This window comes from Myotis brandtii, unplaced genomic scaffold (genome assembly GCF_000412655.1).
Source record: "Myotis brandtii unplaced genomic scaffold, ASM41265v1 scaffold157, whole genome shotgun sequence".
Taxonomy (NCBI): Eukaryota; Metazoa; Chordata; class Mammalia; order Chiroptera; family Vespertilionidae; genus Myotis; species Myotis brandtii.
This window is the reverse complement of record NW_005355708.1, coordinates 4,584,162-4,605,237: the sequence shown is the minus strand read 5'-3', so window position 1 is coordinate 4,605,237 and position 21,076 is coordinate 4,584,162. Positions and strand designations below refer to the sequence as shown.

General features: G+C 42.9%; 1 protein-coding gene across 5 annotated transcripts in view; it reads left to right on the top strand.

The window, feature by feature from the left end:
• Positions 1-21,076, top strand: part of WIPF2 (WAS/WASL interacting protein family, member 2) — a 31,603-nt gene that overhangs the window by 358 nt on the left and 10,169 nt on the right. For 3 of the 5 annotated variants that reach the window (XR_001361217.1, XR_001361216.1, XM_005861861.2), the window contains exons 2-4: positions 15,939-16,070; positions 19,882-20,014; positions 20,687-20,803. Coding sequence is in view for 3 of the 5 variants with exons in the window: in XM_005861861.2 (XP_005861923.1) it covers positions 16,008-16,070; positions 19,882-20,014; positions 20,687-20,803 (313 nt within the window). In the remaining 2 variants the exon portion in view is untranslated. The other 2 variants (XM_005861863.2, XM_005861862.2) reach the window with 2 other exon arrangements.

Here is a 21,076-nt window from a genome sequence, read left to right as displayed (position 1 = left end):
CAGGAGCGGGGGCGTGGGAATCCTCGCGGGGGGAGTGGTCGGGGATTGTGGGGCGGGCGCTGACCGCGAAAATGGGGAGGGCGGTTATTGAGAGGCTGGACTTGGGGGGGATCCTGAGCTCGGGGCGAGGAACCAGGTAACCGTGCGCCAAGTGAGGGAGGCGGGGAAGGAAGACCTGTTGGGAACCGGTAGTTAACAGGATGCTCGGATGTCGGGAGGTCAATAGGACATTTTGGGGGTGAGTTGAGTGAAAACTGATGGTGGAGCGGTGGACGCGGGGAACTGGACGCTAGAGGGAACGTGGAGGGCGTTCGTTTGGTGGGAATCCCCGTGGAGTCGAGGCTGGAAGGGGAAGTGTGGCGATGCCCCGGCCGCACCTGGAGGGGAGTGTGCAGCTCGGAGCGGGCTGCCAGGAGGGAAGGTAGAAGAAACCTTCAAGTGTGAAACCTGGGCAGTGTGTGTGGTGGAGTTCTGATCAGGAAGGAACGTTCTTAAAAGATAACACAGCGGTGACGAACTGGAAGGACTGGTGTGGACTGCAGTTCGGAATTTTAAAGGGATTGGAATAATCTGTGGCTGCTTTGGGCTCTCCCAAGATCCACCTCCTTTGTCACGCTGTTGTTTTTTGCCTTACAGTTTCTGTTTGTGAATGACCTACTGAGTGCTTTTGGTGGTGTGTTGTTGGTTTTTTTTTGTTTTTGTTTTTGTTTTTCTTCCCCCTCCTTTTACAAACCGCAAATGAACCCGCAGGGAATAAGGACTGTTCTAGCACACCTATGGGTTTACTCAGTAACTTTGAGGCAAATTGTTAAACTGTCTCATTGCCCCCCCTCCGCCCCCCTTGAAATATAGGTTTGGTCCCTCACGGCTCCTAAAAGATTGTGTTAGCCAAATGAGATCTTTATTTTTTAAAATTTTACTTACTGATTTTAGAAAGAGAGCAAGGAGAGAGAGGAAAACACCAATTCCACTTATTTATGCATTCAGTGGTTGCTATGCTTGTATGTGCCCTGACCAGGGCTTGAACCCACAACCTTGGCATAGGTGTATGACGCTCTGACCAACTGAGCTACCAGGTCCGGGCTCCCAAGTGGGACCCTTAAGTGGTTCTAAAGAAGTGATCTCTGAAAACAAGGTTGAGATGCTGCTATTTAGAAGACACGTCTTTCTGGGTTTCTTCCTCCCAGCCCTCCTGCATTTCTATGCTAGGGAAGAGTTGGTGATTTGATACATGCCCCCCTCATCTCCCCCTTTTTTTTTAACTTTTCTCCTCAACTTTTAGTAGCCATGAATTTCATATTATTGTATTACATTGTATTGGCTGCCATCAAGATAGAGCTAGGGAAGTTAGAGTTGGGGTGAATGAGGTCTGTTGATGGAGAATAGGGGAGAATGCAGTCTAGCCACCCAGAATAGTTTACTCTTTAAAAAAACTTTTTCCCCATTTCTCAATTCCTTTGGTCTTGACAAACACTGATTTTCCTCATGATATCTTTGAAAATTCACTGAAGTGTAATATTTTAGACAGTTGAGCCTTTTGTTTTGGTCCATTCACTTTGGCCCTGTTGCCAGTTGGTGGAGATCAGCGTGCTTGTGGACAATTTTAACTTTACTGTTAATCCTTTGAAATCTTGACTGTTTTAGCTTTTCCTTTGGGCATAATACCCTACATACTTGTTTAGTGTAGAAGTGTTCCTGAAAGTCTTGGCATTTCTGAAGTCTGACGTGGATTTGCTTAAGGGTGGCAGTTCCCAATTCTCCCTTACACCTGATATCAGAGCAGTGTTTACTTAGCTAATACTGATTAGTTATGTTATGTCAGCACAAAGGGGAAATGCCGGGGAAGGGGGAAGGTGTTGAGAACAGTGGAATTTTCAGATTTTACTTTTAAGAAGGGAAGAGAGGAATCCTGTTCCTATTGAAGAGAAAATTGTTAGGTGTTCTTTCTTGACCTCTTGAGCTCTTTGATAGTCACCAGGTGTACTTGAGCCTTTTTTCCTATTGCTCTTGAAGTAATTCTGAAATTTGTGACTTGCTGGTTCAGGCTGTTTCAGCAAACCATAGTCTTCATACTAACTCCAGGAAGAGCTGCATGCTATGAAATATGTACACTTATTTGAGAGTAAAAACCTACTTAATGTTTTGCTGTCTTTTCAACCTACAGTGTGTCTTTTGGTTTGTTTTTAGGAAGGTTTTGAAATAAGTTATAGAGGCTCAGAGCTTTGGGAAGGCTTTTTAAAAAATATATTTTTTTTATTGATTTCAGAGAGGAAGGGAGAGGAAGATTGAGATAGAAACATCAATGATGAGAGAGAATCACTGATCGGCTGCCTCTGGAATGCCCCTCACCGGGGATCAAGCCCTCAACCCTGGCATGTGTCCTTGACGGGAATCGAACCCGGGACCCTTCAGGCCACAGGCCGACGCTCTATCCACTTAGCCAAACTGGCTGGGGTGGAAGGCTTTTAATATAGCCTGCTTGTTTAACATAATGATTTCCCATTTTTTCCTGTCCTGTTATGTTTTTCCATTGCTCTACTTGAGCCAGTCCTAAGTGGAAATGGCAAATTACATATTTTTCCCCTGCTTTTTAGTCTCTGGTGGACTTCTTGTCTGTGTCACAGTTTGATACCACCAAATTGAAAGGATTCTTGATTCTTCAAATGGGGTGGGTGACAGAAGCTGAGCGGGTTTCCTGGGCCAGAGAATGGATTATGTCAAAGCAAAGAATAGTTGCAGAAACACAAACCGGCATCTTGAAGCTGTGACTAACATTTTGGCAACATACTTCCCTTTGCCAAATAACTTCTTTTCTTCTTGAGTGTGATTGTTGATCTCCTTCTCAAAGTAGGCTCTTGTTGCTACTGTTCTTCACACAACTCCCAGCAGAAGTTGGCAGAGTTCCAGCTGACTGTCTCTAGAGGGATGTGCCCCGGATTAGAGTAGATGGCGTGTTCCCTGTCAAAATGAGGTTCATTGGCAGATCCTGAGAACTGCTCTGCAAGGAAATAGAGGCAGTACTCTTCACTGAATGTGTTTGTATTCCTTTATGTTTTTCCTAAATTCAAATCTGTTTCTTATTCATCTGGTGATTAAATGCAGAATCATTGCTTCTGTCTAGCTTTGAAAGACCAGGGTACTGAGGAAGAGAGAGAAAAAGAGATTTCCGACATATTTTTTTCTTCCACACTCACTCCCAAGCCTTTGAATTGGGGGAGCCACAGGCACTGCTTGGTGTATTACAGAAGGGTATTTAAAACACTGCATCGAACTGTATGGAGAAAAACAATGTTAGTAGGAAAAAAAGGTGATGTATTTGCTAATGTCTGTGTCAGTCTTAGATTTTGACTTAACATGTGGAAAGAGCCTGTGGAGGCAGGTTATCAAATAGAGCCAGGAATTGGCTTCTAACTTGCCACTTAGGCTTGGCAAAGTTATAACAATTTAGAATGGCTATACTAAATACTTTGTTCTACTTAGTAAATGCTCTTTTCAGTATTTTCTACTTAGTAAATGCCCTTTTGTTTTTCAGGGGATAGTTAGTTGAAGATAACTGCCTCTGACAGGTCTTGGGGTGGATTGTGATGATTATTTCTTGTCCTATATGACAGAGGTTCTGGTAACATTGGAGACCCCTCAGCACATGCCCTCACCCCCCTACTGTCTCTGTCCACTGGTTATGCTCATATGCATGCATACAAGTCCTTTGGTTGATCTCTTACCCCCTCACCTCCCACCTTCCCTCATAGATTGGACAATCTGTTTGATGCGTCTATGTCTCTGGTTCTATTTTTGTTCATCAGTTTATGTTGTTCATTATATTCCACAAATGGGCAAATCTGTATTTTAAGGAATGTGTGTAGCTTTCCTCCCCATTCTTATCATTGATTTAAAAATTTTTTTTAGTTTTTTGAATTTGTGGATTCAAGTTAAGCTCCATTTAGATTTTGAGGCCCCTCAGTGGAAATAATTTATTTTTAGTCAGTGTTTATAATATGTCTTTAGTACAAATTCATCAACCTACTTTCTATGCTTATAGGAACGCTGAATTCCATAATCCCTTTTTTCTCCCAATAATCCCTCTAACTGTGAACCCACAAACTGAGTATGTGCCTTGGCTGGGAACTGAACCGAGGACTCTTTGCTGCACGGGATGATGCTCCAACCAGCTGAGTTATATGGGCCTTGGCACTGGTAGACATTTTAAATGTTTCCAGTCATCTGCTATGACAAACTGTGCTCCAGTGAATAATCATATATATTTGGCCTTTTGCGTGTGTGACTGTATCTGTAGGGTAAGTTACAAGGGTGGGTTAAAGTAGGTTGACAGTTGTTCGTATGGAAAATAATACAATAATCAATAAATATCAATACAAGAATAGCGCTGGCCAGTATGGCTCAGTTGGTTGGGCGTTGTCCCGTGCACAGAGAGGTTGCCTGTTTAATTCCTAGTCAGGGTACATGCCCCGGTGTGGGTTCAGTCCCCAGTATGGCACATGCAGGAAACAGCAATCAGTATTTCACTCTCACATTGATGTTTCTTGCTCTCTTCCTCTCTAAAAATCAATCAATAATAATAATACAAGAATAAATTCTGTGTTTTGCGTACTCACAACTATAAACCTACTTTTGCCCACTCCATATAAGTAGAGTTGCTGAAGCTGATTTTTTGGGGAGGGGGGCGCCTTGTTATTTACTTATTTGACAAGAAGTTTTGAGCTGCTATGTGCCAAGCACGGGGCTAGGAGCTGGAGTTATAGCAGTGAACAAAACTGACTCAGTCCCTGCACTCAGGAAATTATGGTCTAGTGAGGAAGATCCATTAAACAAATAACTACTTTTGCTGTGAATGCTTTGGAGCCTTGCTGGTGTTCTCAGTGGTTAGAGCATTGGTTGGCACACTGAAGGGTTGCACGTTTGATTCCTCCACCCCTCCAGTTGGGGCATGCAGGAGGCAACCAATCAATGTGTCTCTTTCACATGGATGTTTCTCTCTCTCTCTCTCCCTCTCCCTCCCCACACCCCCTCCTCCTTCCTCCCTTCCACTCTCTCTAAAAAGCAATGGAAAAATTATCCTTGATTGAGGATTAACAAACAAAAAAAGGCTTTGGAGACAGCTAATTGGAAGTCTAACCCAGGTTGATTGGGAAGGAGGGTAGTTAGGGAAGGTCTGTGAGGAATTGATTTAAAAAAAATCTTTTTATTGAGTTCAGAGAGGAAGGGAGGAGAGAGAGATAGAAACATCAATGGTGAGAGAGAATATTGATCGGCTACCTCCTGCACACCCCACACTGGGGATCCAGCCAGCAGCCCGGGCATGTGCTCTGACCGGGAATTGAATTGTGACCTGGTTCATAGGTCGATGCTCAACTGCTGAGCCATGCCAGCTGGGCAGGAATTTATATATATATATATTTAATATATTTTTATTGATCTCAGAGAGGAAGGGAGAGGGAGAGAGAGATAGAAACATCAACGATGAGAGAGAATCATTGATCGACAGCCTCTTGCACACCCCACACCGGGGATCGAGCCCACAACCCGGGCATGTGCCCTCGATTGGAATCGGACCTGGGACCCTCCAGACCGTAGGGTGAGGCCTGTCCACTGAGCCAAACCGGCTAGGGCAGGAATTGATTTTTAAGGCTGAAACCTAAAGGATGAGGGGAGAACAAAAGACTGTTTTCGGTAGTGGACATGGCATAGGTGAAGATTCTGAGGAGGGAAAGAACATGGCTGTTTTGAAGAATTGAAGGAAGTTCCAGTGTGTCTGGACCTTAGAGAGTGAAAAGCAGAGAGGTAGGGGGCAAGGCTTCAGAGAATGTGAGCTCTCCAAAAATGAATAAATAGCATAGTGAATTTTGAGTGCAACCTTTATGGTAGAGATTTCTTTCTGTCAGTTCTTCCCACAGATATTAATTTACTGGTGTTAATATTAAAACCATCAATATAAAGAAATTTGATACTTATATAGTGGAACATGTTTTCTATAAGAATTTTCCTAGATAAATCCTATTTTAATGTTGATTTATTTTTAGGTCCTGCAAGTTCAACTTGTGTGGCTGGATTAGGTCTTTAGATTTTAGGATTTTGCCCTGACCGGTTTGGCTCACTGGATAGAGGGTCGGCCTGGGGACTGAAGGGTCCCAGGTTCGATTCCAGTCAAGGGCATGTACCTTAGTTGCAGGCACATCCCCAGTGGGGGGTGTGTAGGAGGCAGCTGATCGATGCTGCTCTCTCATCGATGTTTCTGACTCTCTATCCCTCTCCCTTCCTCTCTGTAAAAAATCAATAAAATATATTAAAAAAAAAGATTTTAGGATTTTAGAAATTGGTTTAGATATTAGTGATTATTGGGGAACAATTCTTTTATTTTTTACTAGTGACCCAGTGCACGAATTTGTGCACAGGTGGGGTCCCTCGGCCTGGCTGGCGATCTGGGCTGATGGGGGCCATCTCACCAAGTCCCAATTGGGGCCGGCCAGGTGGAGGGACCGCAGGAGGTTGGCCTGCCCTGGGAGGTTGGTTGTGGGAGCTCACTGACCATCAGGGGCAGCTCCTGCATTGAGCATCTGCCCCCTGGTGGTCAGTGTGCATCATAGTGACTAGTCAACTGGTCTCTTGTTTGACCGGTCTTAATGGTCGCTTAGGCTTTTATATATATAGATTTTTTTAGAGAGATAGAAGGAGGGGGAGGAGAGAGAGAGACATTGATTTGTTGTTCCACTTATTTATGCATTCATTGATTGATTCTTGTATATGCCCTGACCAGGGATCAAACCTGCAACCTTGGTGTACGGGGACGACACTCTAATCAACTGAGCTACTAGGCCAGGGTCTGGGGAGCAATTCTTAAATAATGGGGATGATGGAGTGTTAGTTTGCTAAACCTACTATTTAGGAAACAAAACCTACTTCTAGGGAATATTGACTATTTTTTTTGGTAAGCCTTATGGGGCTAGAGAAAGAGCACAGATGTTCTTATTATGAACTGGTGAATATAATAGTCTGTCATACCCTTCTAGACCATATGTCTTAACGTGACACATGGCTCTTGTTGGACATACAAATGAATCAGTAGCCCAAGGGCCATTATGAAAAAGCATGAAAGCATTTTTATCTGCAAGTATATTGACTTTTTTCAGAAATCACAGTACTCTTCCTCAAAGCCCAGATGGGTCTGTTTGATTTAGTACCTTTATTGTGTAATTGGATCAGCTTGCCCCATTTTCATAACTTAAATTAGACTCTTGGCTTAGCTGCCCATCACTAGTGATCAAGAAATGAAAAATGTGCAAATTTTTCTAGCATTTCAGCCAGGAACATCTGTGTATCTGATGGCTTAAGGGTATTAGAGTGAGAGAGAAGAGACTCCTCAACAATGAAAGTCACAGCTTTGTTAGTAGATTATCTGTGGTGAGTTGGGACTTAATATATTATCTTTGAATCGAGGCATGACACTTCTCTCCATGTGAATTCTGGATCAACATTTCATGGAACATCTGTTTAAGTTTTTTTTCAGGCCTTTTCATACTGGAGACTGTCATCACTGCATTTGCCTTCTGACTGCTCTCGGTATATGCTTTCCTACTTTTACTAGAGGCCTGGTGCATGGATTGGTCTACCAGTGGGTTCCCTTGGTGTGGCCTGCGGGGATCAGCTGAAACCGGCTCTCTGACATCCCCCAAGGGGTCCCAGATTGCAAGAGGGTGCAGGGCCTCTAGTATGTATATCTTTGGTTAATCTCTTCCCGCCCTCTCCCCTTCCCCTTCCCTTTGAGATTCATCAGTCTGTTCCATGTTTCCATGCCTGTACGTTGAGTGTCTGCCCCCTGGTGGTCAGTGTGTGTCATAGCTACCAGTTGAACAGTTGCTTAGGCTTTTATATATATAGACTAGAGGCCCGGTGTACAAAAAATTTGTGCACTCAGAGACTAGAGGCCCGGTGCACAGATTTGTGCACCGGGGGGGTCCCTCGGCCTGGCCTGCAGGGATCAGTGGACCTTTGCACCGCCGCAGCCTGGCCTTACCCGCCAGCTCATCAGGCTCCAACCTGCTATCACATCGATCCCGCACAGCATGAAGTAGTGTGCAAAGTAGCCGGTGGCCAGGGAGGAGCCCGAGCCCAGGCTGGGTGCTGCGCCACTCCTGCTCATCCCGGCCCGCTGCGCCTGCTGCTGCTTGGGCACGCAGGGGGAGTGCCCACAGGAGAGGCTCGTGCTGCCGCAGCTGCGCTCACCAGCCATGAGCCTGGCGCCCTTTTGTCAGCTGAGCGGCACTCTCCCTGTGGGAGCTCCTGCGTTGAGCGTCTGCCCCCTGGTGGTCAGTGCATGTCATAGATACTGGCTGGTCATCCGGTCGCTTAGGTTTTTATATATATATAGATAGATATTTGGGGTGTGCTAATGAAGAATGGCACATGGAAGTTGAGGGCTAGTAATATGATGAGATGTGGCTAGCCTAGAGTGAGAAAAAAAATTTTTTTTAAATATATTTTATTGATTTTTTACAGAGAGGAAGGGAGAGGGATAGAGAGTTAGAAACATCGATGAGAGAAAAACATCGATCAGCTGCCTCCTGCACACCCCCTACTGGGGATGTGCCCGCAACCAAGGTACATGCCCTTGACTGGAATCGAACCTGGGACCCTTGAGTCCGCAGGCCGACGCTCTATCCACTGAGCCAAACCAGTCAGAGCGAGAAAAAAATTTTTGTCATCAATAACTAGGTCTCAACTTATCTTGTAATCACCTTTTAACCTAATTAATAGTTTCTTAGAACTTCTAAAGATGTTTGTTGACAGATATTGGTTATTTTTTTTTTTTTAGTTAGTGCATTAAATTGAAAACAAGTCCTAATAAGAATCTAAGGTAACTGATTGTAAGATCTATCCCTCTATTTTTGTGCTTACCTTTACAATTAATTTTGGTCATGACCTGGAAGTTCCTCAGATATTTGACCTGTGGTGTAGGGAAGCTCTGGTGTGGTGAACATTGTTTGGTTACACCCACGTTGTGGCAGAGATTCAGGTCACATTAGGCAGTCTGCTTCCATTAGCGTTGAATTCAAGACACAGGTTCTAGAATCAAGCGTAATAGCCCGGGATCTCTTTAATGGTTCCAGGGGTTTCTAGCTAAGTATCGGTACCGCTCCTGTCCTGCAATGTTGACAATCTCATCAAAAGTGAGTATTTCCACTGTGCTTAATGCTTTTTTGCTTCTGTCTCCTGGCAGTTCTTTGAGGGCTTTGATGATCAGGGCAGAGGCTGAAGGCTCTTCCTCAATCTCCGTCTGTTCTGAATGGTCAGCTTCACTGTAATCCTTACACCCTTCCAATCGCTGGTTGCTTTGGTGATGTCATCACCAATCTTTTCTTGGAGACAGGCCAGGGGGCCATTCTTAGGGGTCAGGGCAGACGTGGCACCAACTTCCCCACCGGTGCACCTCCGGTATATGACTTTGATCCTGTTGGGGTGGAACTTCAGTGGCGTGGATAGTGGAGGTGGCTTGTGTTGGATGAACCCGGACTCAGGATGACTAAAGCAAGTTGCACCTAAGCCGCCTCTGAGCCAAAAGCCAAAAAGCTCAGAATTTTATATATAAATATTTTTATATGTTGTCACAAACTCTGTTTTGTTGACTTTGATTCCTACTTCCATGCCAGAGGTTTTCTTCATATGCCTGATAATTCTTGTCTACCTGTTCATGAGGCACTTGTTCTGAATATGGAGCCCTGGTTCATCAAGTGGTGGGCGCCCCTTCAGAGTGAATTGGTGGCTGGTCAGTTTCCTCAGAGAGGATCCTCTACTCTTGCCTAGAGAGTATGTTCAGCAGCAGGTGTTTTGGGAGCCAAGGCAGAAAAGAGAGGTGGGGGAGAGGAAAGTAAAGGTAGATTTTTATTTGACCCCCTATTTTCAGCTTGGCACGCCTGCCCTTAGCTGTGACTGGTCCCTTGGTTCCGAGGCCCTCTGATTCAGCTTCTCCAATCTTCTGCCTGGCAGTATGGGCAAGGGGAAGGGGATGGAGGAATCTATTTCTTATACAGATTTTCAGCCAGTTCTCCTGTTTTAGTGCCTCCTCTTTTCCTCCATCCAGAGGTACTAGGTGCCTCCAGTTTCTGAGCCTTTTCTGAAATTCTGTGGTAGGAATCTGCTTCTTTCCACTGCAAGTGTTTAGCATTTTCCTTTCTGTAAAGTTATTTATCACTAGTGCATCTGCTTTCCAGCTTCCAAAATTTTTTAAAAATATATTCTTATTGATTTCAGAGAGGAAGGGAGAGAGAGAGAGAGAAACATCCATGATGAGAGAGAATCCTGCAAGTCCCCCACTGGGGATCGAGCCTACAACCTGGGCATTTGTCCTTGACCGGAATCGAACCTGGGATCTTTCAGTTCATAGGCCGACACTCTATCCACTGAGCCAAACCAGTTAGGGCTCCAGCTTCCAAAATTTTGTTGGCATCTCTCTTTCTGGTGTTTCTCCTTTCCTACTTTCTTTGTTTTTCTGTGTGTGGGGGGTTTTTTGTTTGTTTATGTTTTTAAGAAAAAGATCTCTCAGCATAATTTTAATGGTGTTTTATGATAAAAATGCATGCAGCGTATTCATGTTTAGCCAATATACTCATTAGCTATTTCGTGCTGATAGTTATTCAGATAGTGTCTGTGCAGTTATTCCTTTAGTATTTTCCAGACTTCCCTACCATCAAGAATTGTTGAATATCAATTCTCTCTTCTGGGAAACTTAGGACTTTAGAAGGTCAAGGATTAGGGCCCAGGAATCTCTCTGTATTTGTTTTTTTAACAAATGCCCTAGGTTGTGTGTTGACTTCAGGCAAGTTTGGAAACTGTTTTAGAAAGGTCTTCTAAACCATTTATTGCTATCTTAAATCTCCAAGGCAAACTCCTTAGGCTTCCCCTAATTTTGCTTTTGTATTCAGACTATGTTTTAGTCTGCCTAGCTTTGGTCTGGATTTCTAAATTAGAATTTGTGTTCTTCATCTGATTAATTCCTCTCTTCTCTAGTTAAATGCTGGCTGATGGTAGTAACTTTGGCCTTGTGTGACTCCATTTTTTAGCCAGCATTTCTAAATCTACTGGTTCCTGGGATGTGTGAGTGGGGAGGAAATAATAATTATGAACATTGAGCTACTTTCTGCATCATTTCGTTGTCCAAATCCAGGAATTTTTTTTTTAACACTTAAAGATTTTGTTGTTGTTGTTAATCTTCACCCGAGAATATTTTTTCATTGATTTTTAGAGAGAGTGGAAGGAAGGGGGAGAGACAGAGAGAGAGAAACATTGATGTGAGAGAGAAACATCGATTGGTTGCCTCCCACACAGGCCAACCGAGGCTGGGGATTAAGCCTACGACTAAGGTACGTGCCCTTGACCAGAATCCACCCTTCAGTCTGCAGGCCAACGCTCTATCCATTGAGCCAAACTGGCTAGGGCTGCCATCACTTTAGATGGGAGGACTTGGCTCCTGGGTTACCCTGTATTTGGGGATAACCTGTGGTACCTGATATTTACCACATCAAGTGTGTGAATAAATAGACTCCTGACTTTACATTTTTAGGGCTTTTAAAAAGTAATCTGGGACAAGAGGAAAGAGTCATGGAGAAAAGCTGCATTATTGGGATGTATACTTACGTTTTTATTAGAGAAATTATATGTGAAAGGATTTCATTATGTAGTTATATATTGTTGTTTGGCCTCCTTCCTTTTGTCTTCCAGGGTTATGTGCTGCTTGTAACTGAAAAATCATTGATCTAAAGAGTAAAACATCCAGGTTTAGTTGTAGAATTCCTAGGATTTTCAGTTTCAATATTCACAGTGGGTATGTGATTTTTATTACTTGTTGGATCAGTCAGATTTGCTGCATAGTTGAATTGTCCATGATTGAAAAATGCCTGCAGTTGGAAATAGGATTTTTTTCCCCCTTCATGGAGTAATCTTAAAATTTTAATTAATTCCATCATGATAGAAATCTGTTTCATCAGAGGTTTGACTGAATTGAATTTCAAGGGGGAGAAGAGTGCTGAGGATTATTCTCACATTATACAAAGCCTTTGGCGGTGGGGAGGGTAGTAAACTTTGTATAACGTGGAAGTTATTCTAGTCTGTTTCCTTGTATTTTAAAACAAAAATGCTTTAGTGGAGAGCCTCTACTGCATTCAGCCCTAGAACACATGGAGGTGTGTTCATAATTCTGTGTTGACATCATTCCCATGTAATTGTAGGGACCTGTTTGGCTCCTGCTGTTCGTTAGTCTCCGGGAGAGGCATGTGAATACTCTCAGGAAGCTCTGGCTCTTCTCCCGTGTTGTGGTTCTTTAGCTTAGGAGCTGGAGGCCATTATGCCACTGTGGTAATGAGCTCCTGCCTCCCGTGCTATACTGCTTCTCAGGAGCAAAGTTGAAGGGCAGGTCTACAGGAAGGCAGATTATCATCAGGTAACTTTTAACCCTGGAAAGCTTCCAGATGGTACATAGGTCCCTAGTTGTGCTTAAACCAAGAGATCAAGAGCAGTCTGGGATTAATGAAATAACTGATTGAATTTATGGTTTCCTGTAGGTGTGAAGCTGTTGGTTCGTTTAGACTTTGGGGTATTATAGGCATATTAAATGGAGAAGGGTACTCCTTTTGGATTTGGAGGATGACCTATAAGGCTCTGAGGCCTTTCATTTCCTGCCACTCTTATCACTGTATTCTAGCTACCCTGGCCTTCTTACCAGTTCTCTAACACATTAAGCTCATCCCCATCTCAGTGGCTTTTCACTTGCTGTTAATTCTTTTTGGAATGCTCTTCTCTGAAATGGTCATAGGGCTTGCTCTGCTCATGGAGACACTTCTTTGATGAGCCAGCCACTCATCTCTGGCCTCCTCTCCCTGCAATTCTATCTAAAAGAACGCTATACTTCACCCTATCCCTACATTCTCCCTTTGTGATTTCCTGGTGTGTGTGTTTTACTTATCAGTAACTGAGATAATGAGTAATTAAAGCATAGTGATTAATCACAAAAACAATATGTAATTATATATGTGTTTTCCGATGGGTCTTAGGCAACCCCTGTGAAAGGGTTGTTCGACCCCCAAAGGGGTCGCAACCCACAGGTTGAGAACCGCTGCACTAGAATGTAAGCCCCAAGATTGTAGAAAATTGTTTAGCTTCTAGAACAGGGTTTATGACCCTCAGCATTATTACTAGTATTATTTTTTAAAAAATATATTTTATTGAATTTTTACAGAGGAAGGGAGAGGGATAGAGAGTTAGAAACATCAATCAGCTGCCTCCTGCACACTCCCTACTGGGTATGTGCCCGCAACCAAGGTACATGCCCTTGACTGGAATCGAACCTGGGACCCTTGAGTCCACAGGCTGACACTCTATCCATTGAGCCAAACCGGTTAGGGCTTCTAGTATTATTTTTTAAAAATATTTTTATTGATTTCAGAGAGGAAGGGAAAGGGAGAGATAGAAACATCAATGATGAGAGCACAACCTCTTTTTATATATATATACCTACTGATTTCTAATCTGATATTACTAATACATTGTGAAAGGCTTGTCATTTTATTAAATGTTAGTGATATCTCATTAAAATATTTTTACTGTACTAAAACTATGGGAAAAATTAGAGAATACCAATAAACATAGAAAATGTTACAAGTATCTATAACTTTTGTTAACATAGATTGGCTGCCTCCTGCACACCCCACACTGGGGATCAAGCCCACAACCCAGGCATGTGCCCTGACTGGGAATTGAACCGTGACCTGCTGGTTCATAGGTTGACACTCATCCACTGAGCCACACCAGCTGGGCAACCTCAGCATTATTGACATTTTCGCCTGGATAATTCTTTGTTGGGGGGAGGGGGCTATCCTATGTGTTATAGAATGTTTAGCAGCATCCTTGTTTTCTGTCCACTAGATGCCAGTAGCATCCCTCATTGGTGTCAATCAAAACTGTCTGTAGACATTGCTAAATGGCTCCTGGGGGACAAAATCACCCAGCTGAGAACCACTGTTATAGAACAATTGGAGGCCTGGTGCATGAAATTCGTGCACTGCAGAGGGGGGGTGCGGATCGTCCCTCAGCCCGGCCTGCGCCGTCTTGCAGTCTGGGACCCATTGTTCCTTACTGCTTGCTGCTCCTTACTGCTTGGCTTGATGCTCCTTAGTGCTGCCGCGGAGGCAGGAGAGGCTCCCACCACTGCCGCTGCACTCACCAGCCGTGAACCTCGCTTCTGGCTGAGCAGCACTCTCCCTGTGGGAGCACACTGTCCACCAGGGGGCAGCTTCTGCATTGAGCGTCTGCCCCCTGGTGGCCAGTGCACATCATAGCGACCGGTCATTCTGGTCGTTACGCCATAAAGGTCACTTAGGCTTTTATTATATAGATAGATGCTTTGGCACCTGGTGGGTGCTCAATAAATATTTATTGGATGGTAGGTAAATTCATGAATGAATGAATTTAGCAAGTTAACAAATTTTAGAACATTGAACTATGTGCATAGCCTCATGTTTCTCTAGATACCGATTCTTCTGTCTTTTCTGTTTCTGGCACATTGATCCACTAAACACCTATTAGAATGGCCAAAATCTAAAACACTGACAACACCAAATACTGACAAGAATGTGGAGCAGCAGGAACTCTCTTCATTGCTCTTGGGAATGCAGAATGTTACAGCCACTTTGGAAGGCAGTTTGGCAGTTTATTACCCTGTGATCCAGCAATCATGCTCCTGGGTACAGGCAGTCCTCGGGTTACGTCAGACTCGATGTACGTCTTTTCGTGGTTATGTCGCCATCTCCCATTTATTTATAAAAAAAAGTTCCATCATTTCGACGTATGTACATATGTGCTTTATGTTTTTTATTATTTATTTACCACAAGTAAAGGTCAGGATTGTTATCTTTTAAATTTTTTTTACTGTTTCACTTCATTACTGCTGTGTATGTGCTTCATGTGAGTGACATAGGTGCTTATTTAAGTGGGTTCTGACTTACGACAAAAATTGTGTTACGTCGCGCCATAGGAATAGATTTCTGACGTAACCCAAGGACCTACTGTATTTATTCAAATGAGCTGAAAACTTATGTCCACACAAGGATATTTATAGTCGCTTTATTCATAATTGCTAAAGTTGGAAGCAACCAAAATATCCTTCAGTAGGTGAATGGATAAATAAATTATGATATGTCCAGACAATGGAATATTATTCAGCGCTAAAAATAAATCAGCTATCCAGCTCTGAAAATACACGGGAGAAACTTAAATGCCTAAGTAAAGGAATTATGATTCCAACTATATGACATTTTAGGAAAGGCAATTCTATAAAGACAATAGATAAGTGGTTGCCAGAGGTTGGGGGGAAGGATAGTTGAATAGATAGATCACAAATTATTTTAGGGCAGTGAAACTCTTCTGTATGATAATACAGTGGTGGGTAGTTGTCATTGTACATTTTTCACAACCCATAGAATGTACAACAGGAGTGAACTCCAATGTAAACTATGCACTTTGGGTGATAATGAGGTGTCAATATAGATTCCATTGTCACAAAGGGACCACTGCAAGGTGTAGATAATTGGGGAGGCTTGTGTGTGTGTTGGGGTGGGGGGAAGGTGCAGGGGTATATGAGTGCTGTTTGTACTTTCTGTTCAGTTTTGCTTTGAATCTAAAAAAATAAAATTTATTAATTAAAAATATTAAAACAAAAAGAATAATAGGTATCAGAGACTATAGGTGCCTTACGAAGTCTAAAATATTTATTATCTGGCCTTTTATAGAAAAATTGACCAAGCTCTGGACTATATCACAGTGGAACTAGTAAATGAGGTGCTTAGTTTCTCTGGTGTCATGCCCAGTCCCCTAGTTCTCCTGGTACTCGGTGTCTCTAATGGCAAAGTTCTCATGAATTTTTATTTCATTTGCAGGTATATGAGTGACCTAAAGCTGCAAATTAAAACGGAGAGAGAGCAGTGCCAACTGCGAGCTGGGCAAGGATGCCAATTCCTCCTCCCCCTCCACCCCCTCCTGGTCCTCCTCCACCTCCCACTTTTAATCAGGTGGGTAATCCTGCCACTCGGCTATCTCAAAACCTTAGTGGATATTTAAGGCTTCCTGGTATAAGCCATACCGTACTCAAAGACTTGTGGTGCAGGAAGATGGAGAATAAACAAGTCAAGTCTTATCAATTAGTTCTGATATTTGAGAGGTCTTCTGAGGACCATAATAGCTTCTTGTTCTCTTGTTCTGGTTCAGTCTAAATCAGCGGTTCTCAACCTGTGGGTCGCGACCCCTTTGGCAGTCGAACGACCCTTTCACAGGGGTCGCCTAAGATCATCCTGCATATCAGAAATTTCATGACGATTCATAACAGTAGCAACATCACAGTTATGAAGTAGCAACGAAAATAATTGTATGGTTGGGGTCACAACATGAGGAACTGTATTTAAAGGGTCAGAAGGTTGAGAACCACTGGTCTAAATGGATATTTGGACAGGTGACATCAGAGTAGGAACTGATGTTTCCCTCCTAAAGCTTTGTTCTTAAAGGTCAGTACATCATTTCTTTGGCATCTTTGAGAAAAGGGGTAGCAATTTCTGGTCGTTGATTCTTTGCAACCATTTCATCTTCTCCAAATCAGTTAGTTTTCAAACCAAATCAATCAAGTCTAACACCCCATCAAGAAAGAAAGGAGTTTATGGAATGTATTAGTAAGAAGACTTAAAGTGTCAGTAATGGGATGTTTAAAACCAGTGGAGCAGGGAGAGGTGGAGAAGGCCTCAGGGGTGATCAGGGCCGGCAGCCAGGCACTGGCAGTGGGTGCGAGCGGTGGCTCCAGTGCTGGTTGCGGGTGTGAGTGGGGCTGGCACCGGCAGCAGGTTCGAGAGGTGGCTGCCAGCCGGCAATGGGTGCGAGTGGAGCCATCACGGGCAGGGGGTGCAAGAGGCGGCTGCCAGCCCCGATCGCCCCTCAGGAGCAGGGGGAGGTGGAGAAGCCCCGAGGGGCGATCTCCACCATCCCACCGCAGGCAACGCCCGCCATGTTCTGCGCACGCCCCCTGGTGGTCAGCGCACGTCATAGTGACCAGTTGTTCAGTTGTTCTGCCGTTTGGTCTATTTGCATATTATCCTTTTATTATATAGGAGATTATAAGAAAACTAGAAAATACAGATAAACAAATAATTCTTACCAGAAGTTAACTTTTGCTAGTATCAGTGTGTATCCTTCCAGAAATTTGCTGTGTGTGGGTTTTTCTTCCAAATGAAATCTAGCTACTGTGCATTGAACTTTTTAATTTTGTTAATCCTCACCTGAGGATATTTTTCTATTGACTTTTAGAGTGGTAGGGAGGGGAGAGAGAGAGAGAGAAACATTGATGTGAGAGACACATCAGTTGGTTGCCTCCCGTATGCTCCCTGACCAGGGCTAGGGATCTGAGAACAAGTCTACAACCGAGGTACATGCCCTCAACACTTTAGTCCAAGGGCCAACGCTCTATCCACTGAGCAAATCCAGCTAAGGCCATTGAGCTTTTATTATGCACCAGACACTGCTAGGCTCTTGACAAGTATTGTCATTTCTAAAAACTACCTCGTGCCAGAACCGGTTTGGCTCAGTGGATAGAGCGTCGGCCTGCGGACTGAAAGGTCCCAGGTTCGATTCCGGTCAAGAGCATGTACCTGGGTTGCGGGCACATCCCCAGTAGGAGGTGTGCAGGAGGCAGCTGATCGATGTTTCTCTCTCATCGATGTTTCTAACTCTCTATCTCTCTCCCTTCCTCTCTGTAAAAAATCAATAAAATATATTTGAAAAAAATAAAAATAAAAAATAAAAACTACCTCGTGAGGTAAGTTCTTAGGTTACTGATAGAGAAAACTGGAATCATGCTATAAATATTGTTTTATAATGTTTTTTACTTGATTGTGGTAAACATTTACTATCATGAAAAGATATTTACTTATACTTCTTTAAGAGCTTATCTGGCATCCCATTGTTGGTTATCATTGTTCTTTTGGTTTAACTTCTAGATTATTTTCAGTTTTGTGCTATTATAAACTGTGTTTTTGCTATAGTATTAACATGTTTGTGCACTTATTCAATTGTTTTCTTAAAGTCAGTTCCTAGAAGTAGAATTCCTGTGCTAGAGTTTTAAAAGGTGTTTAACACATAAATCGCTTTCTAGAAAGATCATACCAACTTATCTAACTGCAGGTAGTACAAAAGAGTGCCTATTTCCCTGAATCCTTATGACCACCATTGGGCAGTTAGTTATTTTACACATTTTTTGAACATTTGCCAGGTGCCAGGCACTGTACATCATTGCTCACTGGTTCCTGCCTTCATAAAACTAGCATTTTTTTGTTTGTTAATCCTCACCCGAGGATATTTTTCCATTGATTTTTTTTAGAGAGTGGAAAGGAGAGGGAGAGACAGAGAGAAACATCAATGTGAGAGGGACACATTGATTGGTTGCCTCCTGCATGCACCTCGACCAGGGCCAGGGAACCTGCAACCGAGGTACGTGCCCTTGACTAGAATTGAACCCAGGACCCTTCAGTCCTCAGGCTGACGTTCTATCCACCAAGCCAAACAGGCTAAGGCAAAGCTAGCATACTTTTTAGTTACAATTTTAACCTTCACTAATGTCATAGGTAGATAATGATAATGAGTTTTACCCTGTATTTCTTTTATTGTAGTTGATTTTTTTTCATATTTGCTGGCTTTTTTATTTTTATTTTTTAAATATATTTTTATTGATTTTAGAGAGGAAGGGAGAGGGAGAGAGACATAGAAACATCAGTGATGAGAGAGAATCATTGACCGGCTGTTTCTTGCAAGCCCCTCACTGGGGATTGAGCCGGTAACCCAGGCATGTGCCCTGACTTGGAATCGAGCTGTGATCTCCTGGTTCATAGGTTGACACTCAACCATGGAGCCACACCAGCTGGGTTCTTTGATTTCTTTTACATAGTATTGTTCATATTCTTTGCTTATTATCCTGTTGATTCCTAAGTTATCTTTGTATTTTAATGCTCTATAGATTTAGGACACTATCTTTTGTGTCTATCATATGTTACATTTGTCACAGATGATTTTTCCTCCCAGTATATCACCTGTTTATTTACTTATATTCCTAATAAATAATTTGTACTAAGCAAATCTATTGATCTTTTCCTGTCTTTTATTTTTCTTTTCCTGTATTTTAGTTGTCATATTTAGAATGTTCTTCCCTTAGCAATTTTTTAAATATAGTATTTCTATAGTTTTTACACTTAAATATTATAATTCAGCTAGAATTGTTTGAGAATAAGCTGTGAGGTAGAAATGTATTTAACTTTATTATTTTTTTTTCAAAAATTACCATTGTTATTAACATCTTGTATTTAATAATCTATTCTTTCTGATGAAATATATTTTTATTATTTCTTATATAGATCTGGGCCATTTATCTTGCTGTCTATCCCTGTGTTCCTGTTGTAGTTGGTCATAGCATGTTTCAACATTTAAATGAGATAATGAAGGTATTGTGCTTAGCACAATACCTAAGGCCTAGCAGGGGTTCAGTAGATGTTTGCCTTGATGATGCTGATATATCTAAAGCATCTAACACACAACCCTAGTGCATTAGGTATTCAATAAGTATTAGTGCAGGCCTCCAGTCAGAGACATCTGAATAGGAGGTACAATAGGAGCAAAAGGACTAAGAAGAATGGTAATGTACATTACCATGGTGTGATGTGTGGCATATATATCTGATTAAGTTAGATAGGTATCTCATGGAACCCTCAGTTTGGCTTAAGGCATTTATCCCAAGCTTGTGATGAAGGGGACTGTTTATGCTGAACTTCTTATATATTCCTCTTCCTCTAGGGAAACACAGAGCAGATCAAGCTGAGTAGAGATGAACAGCGGGGTCGAGGTGCCCTCTTACAGGACATCTGCAAAGGGACCAAGCTGAAGAAGGTGACCAACATTAATGATCGGAGTGCTCCCGTCATAGAGAGTGAGTCTAAGCCTAGGATTGATTTGAAAACTTGGCTGGGCTGTCATTTTTATTGCTGGGTCTTGAGTGGGCAAGTTTTTTCCTGGGATGTCTTTTGATGATCTTCCCGTAACTTAGGAACATCTTTTCGACCTTTGGGAAGCTTTCTCAGCAAGACTTCCATCTCCTACGGTCACTAGTGCTTGTTATGCTTGTTATGGCACATCCTTGCTGTTCTCTGAGGAGACCACTACAGTCCCAAAAACCGCTCAGCGGAAGCCAGTGATGATTTCATAATTGCTGCAAGTGTCCGTTCCGAAAGGCCACGGGAGAGTGTGTTCACACCTGTGTCCCTGGCCGTTCGCCCCTTATAATCCTCGACTATGAGAGCAGAGCCCAAGGAACTCTGTTGAACGTGTCTTTCTCCAGGTTATCCCTCTGGCCCAACCAAATAAGGGAAGATTGGCTCCTTGTTCCTTTTGTTGTTTTTCTTTCATCACAGCAAATACTTTCATCCCTACATGAAGCTGTGGAGCAGAGAGGCTTCACTTTTATTTTTTTAATGCAAAGGCAAAAGCAAGATTGGCTTGTTTGCAAATTAGAACCCAAATAGAGGAGGAGTTTTTCCTCAGGATTAAGTTGGTCACCAGCTTGGAGCATATGAAATGAAAGCTCTGATGGTATGCTTTCCAGAACCCAAAGGAAGCGGTGGTGGTTATGGCTCTGGAGCAGGTGCCCTGCAGCCCAAGGGAGGTCTCTTCCAAGGAGGAGTGCCGAAGCTCCGCCATGTGGGAGCTAAGGACGTTTCAGGTATCTGATAAGTACTTTCTTACAATATTTCCCAAGTGCATTCATTTCCTACTGGTCCCAAGTGGTTCATCTGGGGTTGAGGAATGTGGTAGAGGTGGGAGGAAAGAGAGGGAGCAGGGGTGAAGTTATAGAGTAGATTAAAGCAAAGGCATTACATAAAAATGTATTCAACTTATATCAGCAATATTTGTTAGTGGGCCAGATTAAAACCCAGTACTATACAAATACTTTCCCTGCTGCTGTGCAAGGAAGTGAAGCTGGGTGATTTAGAGA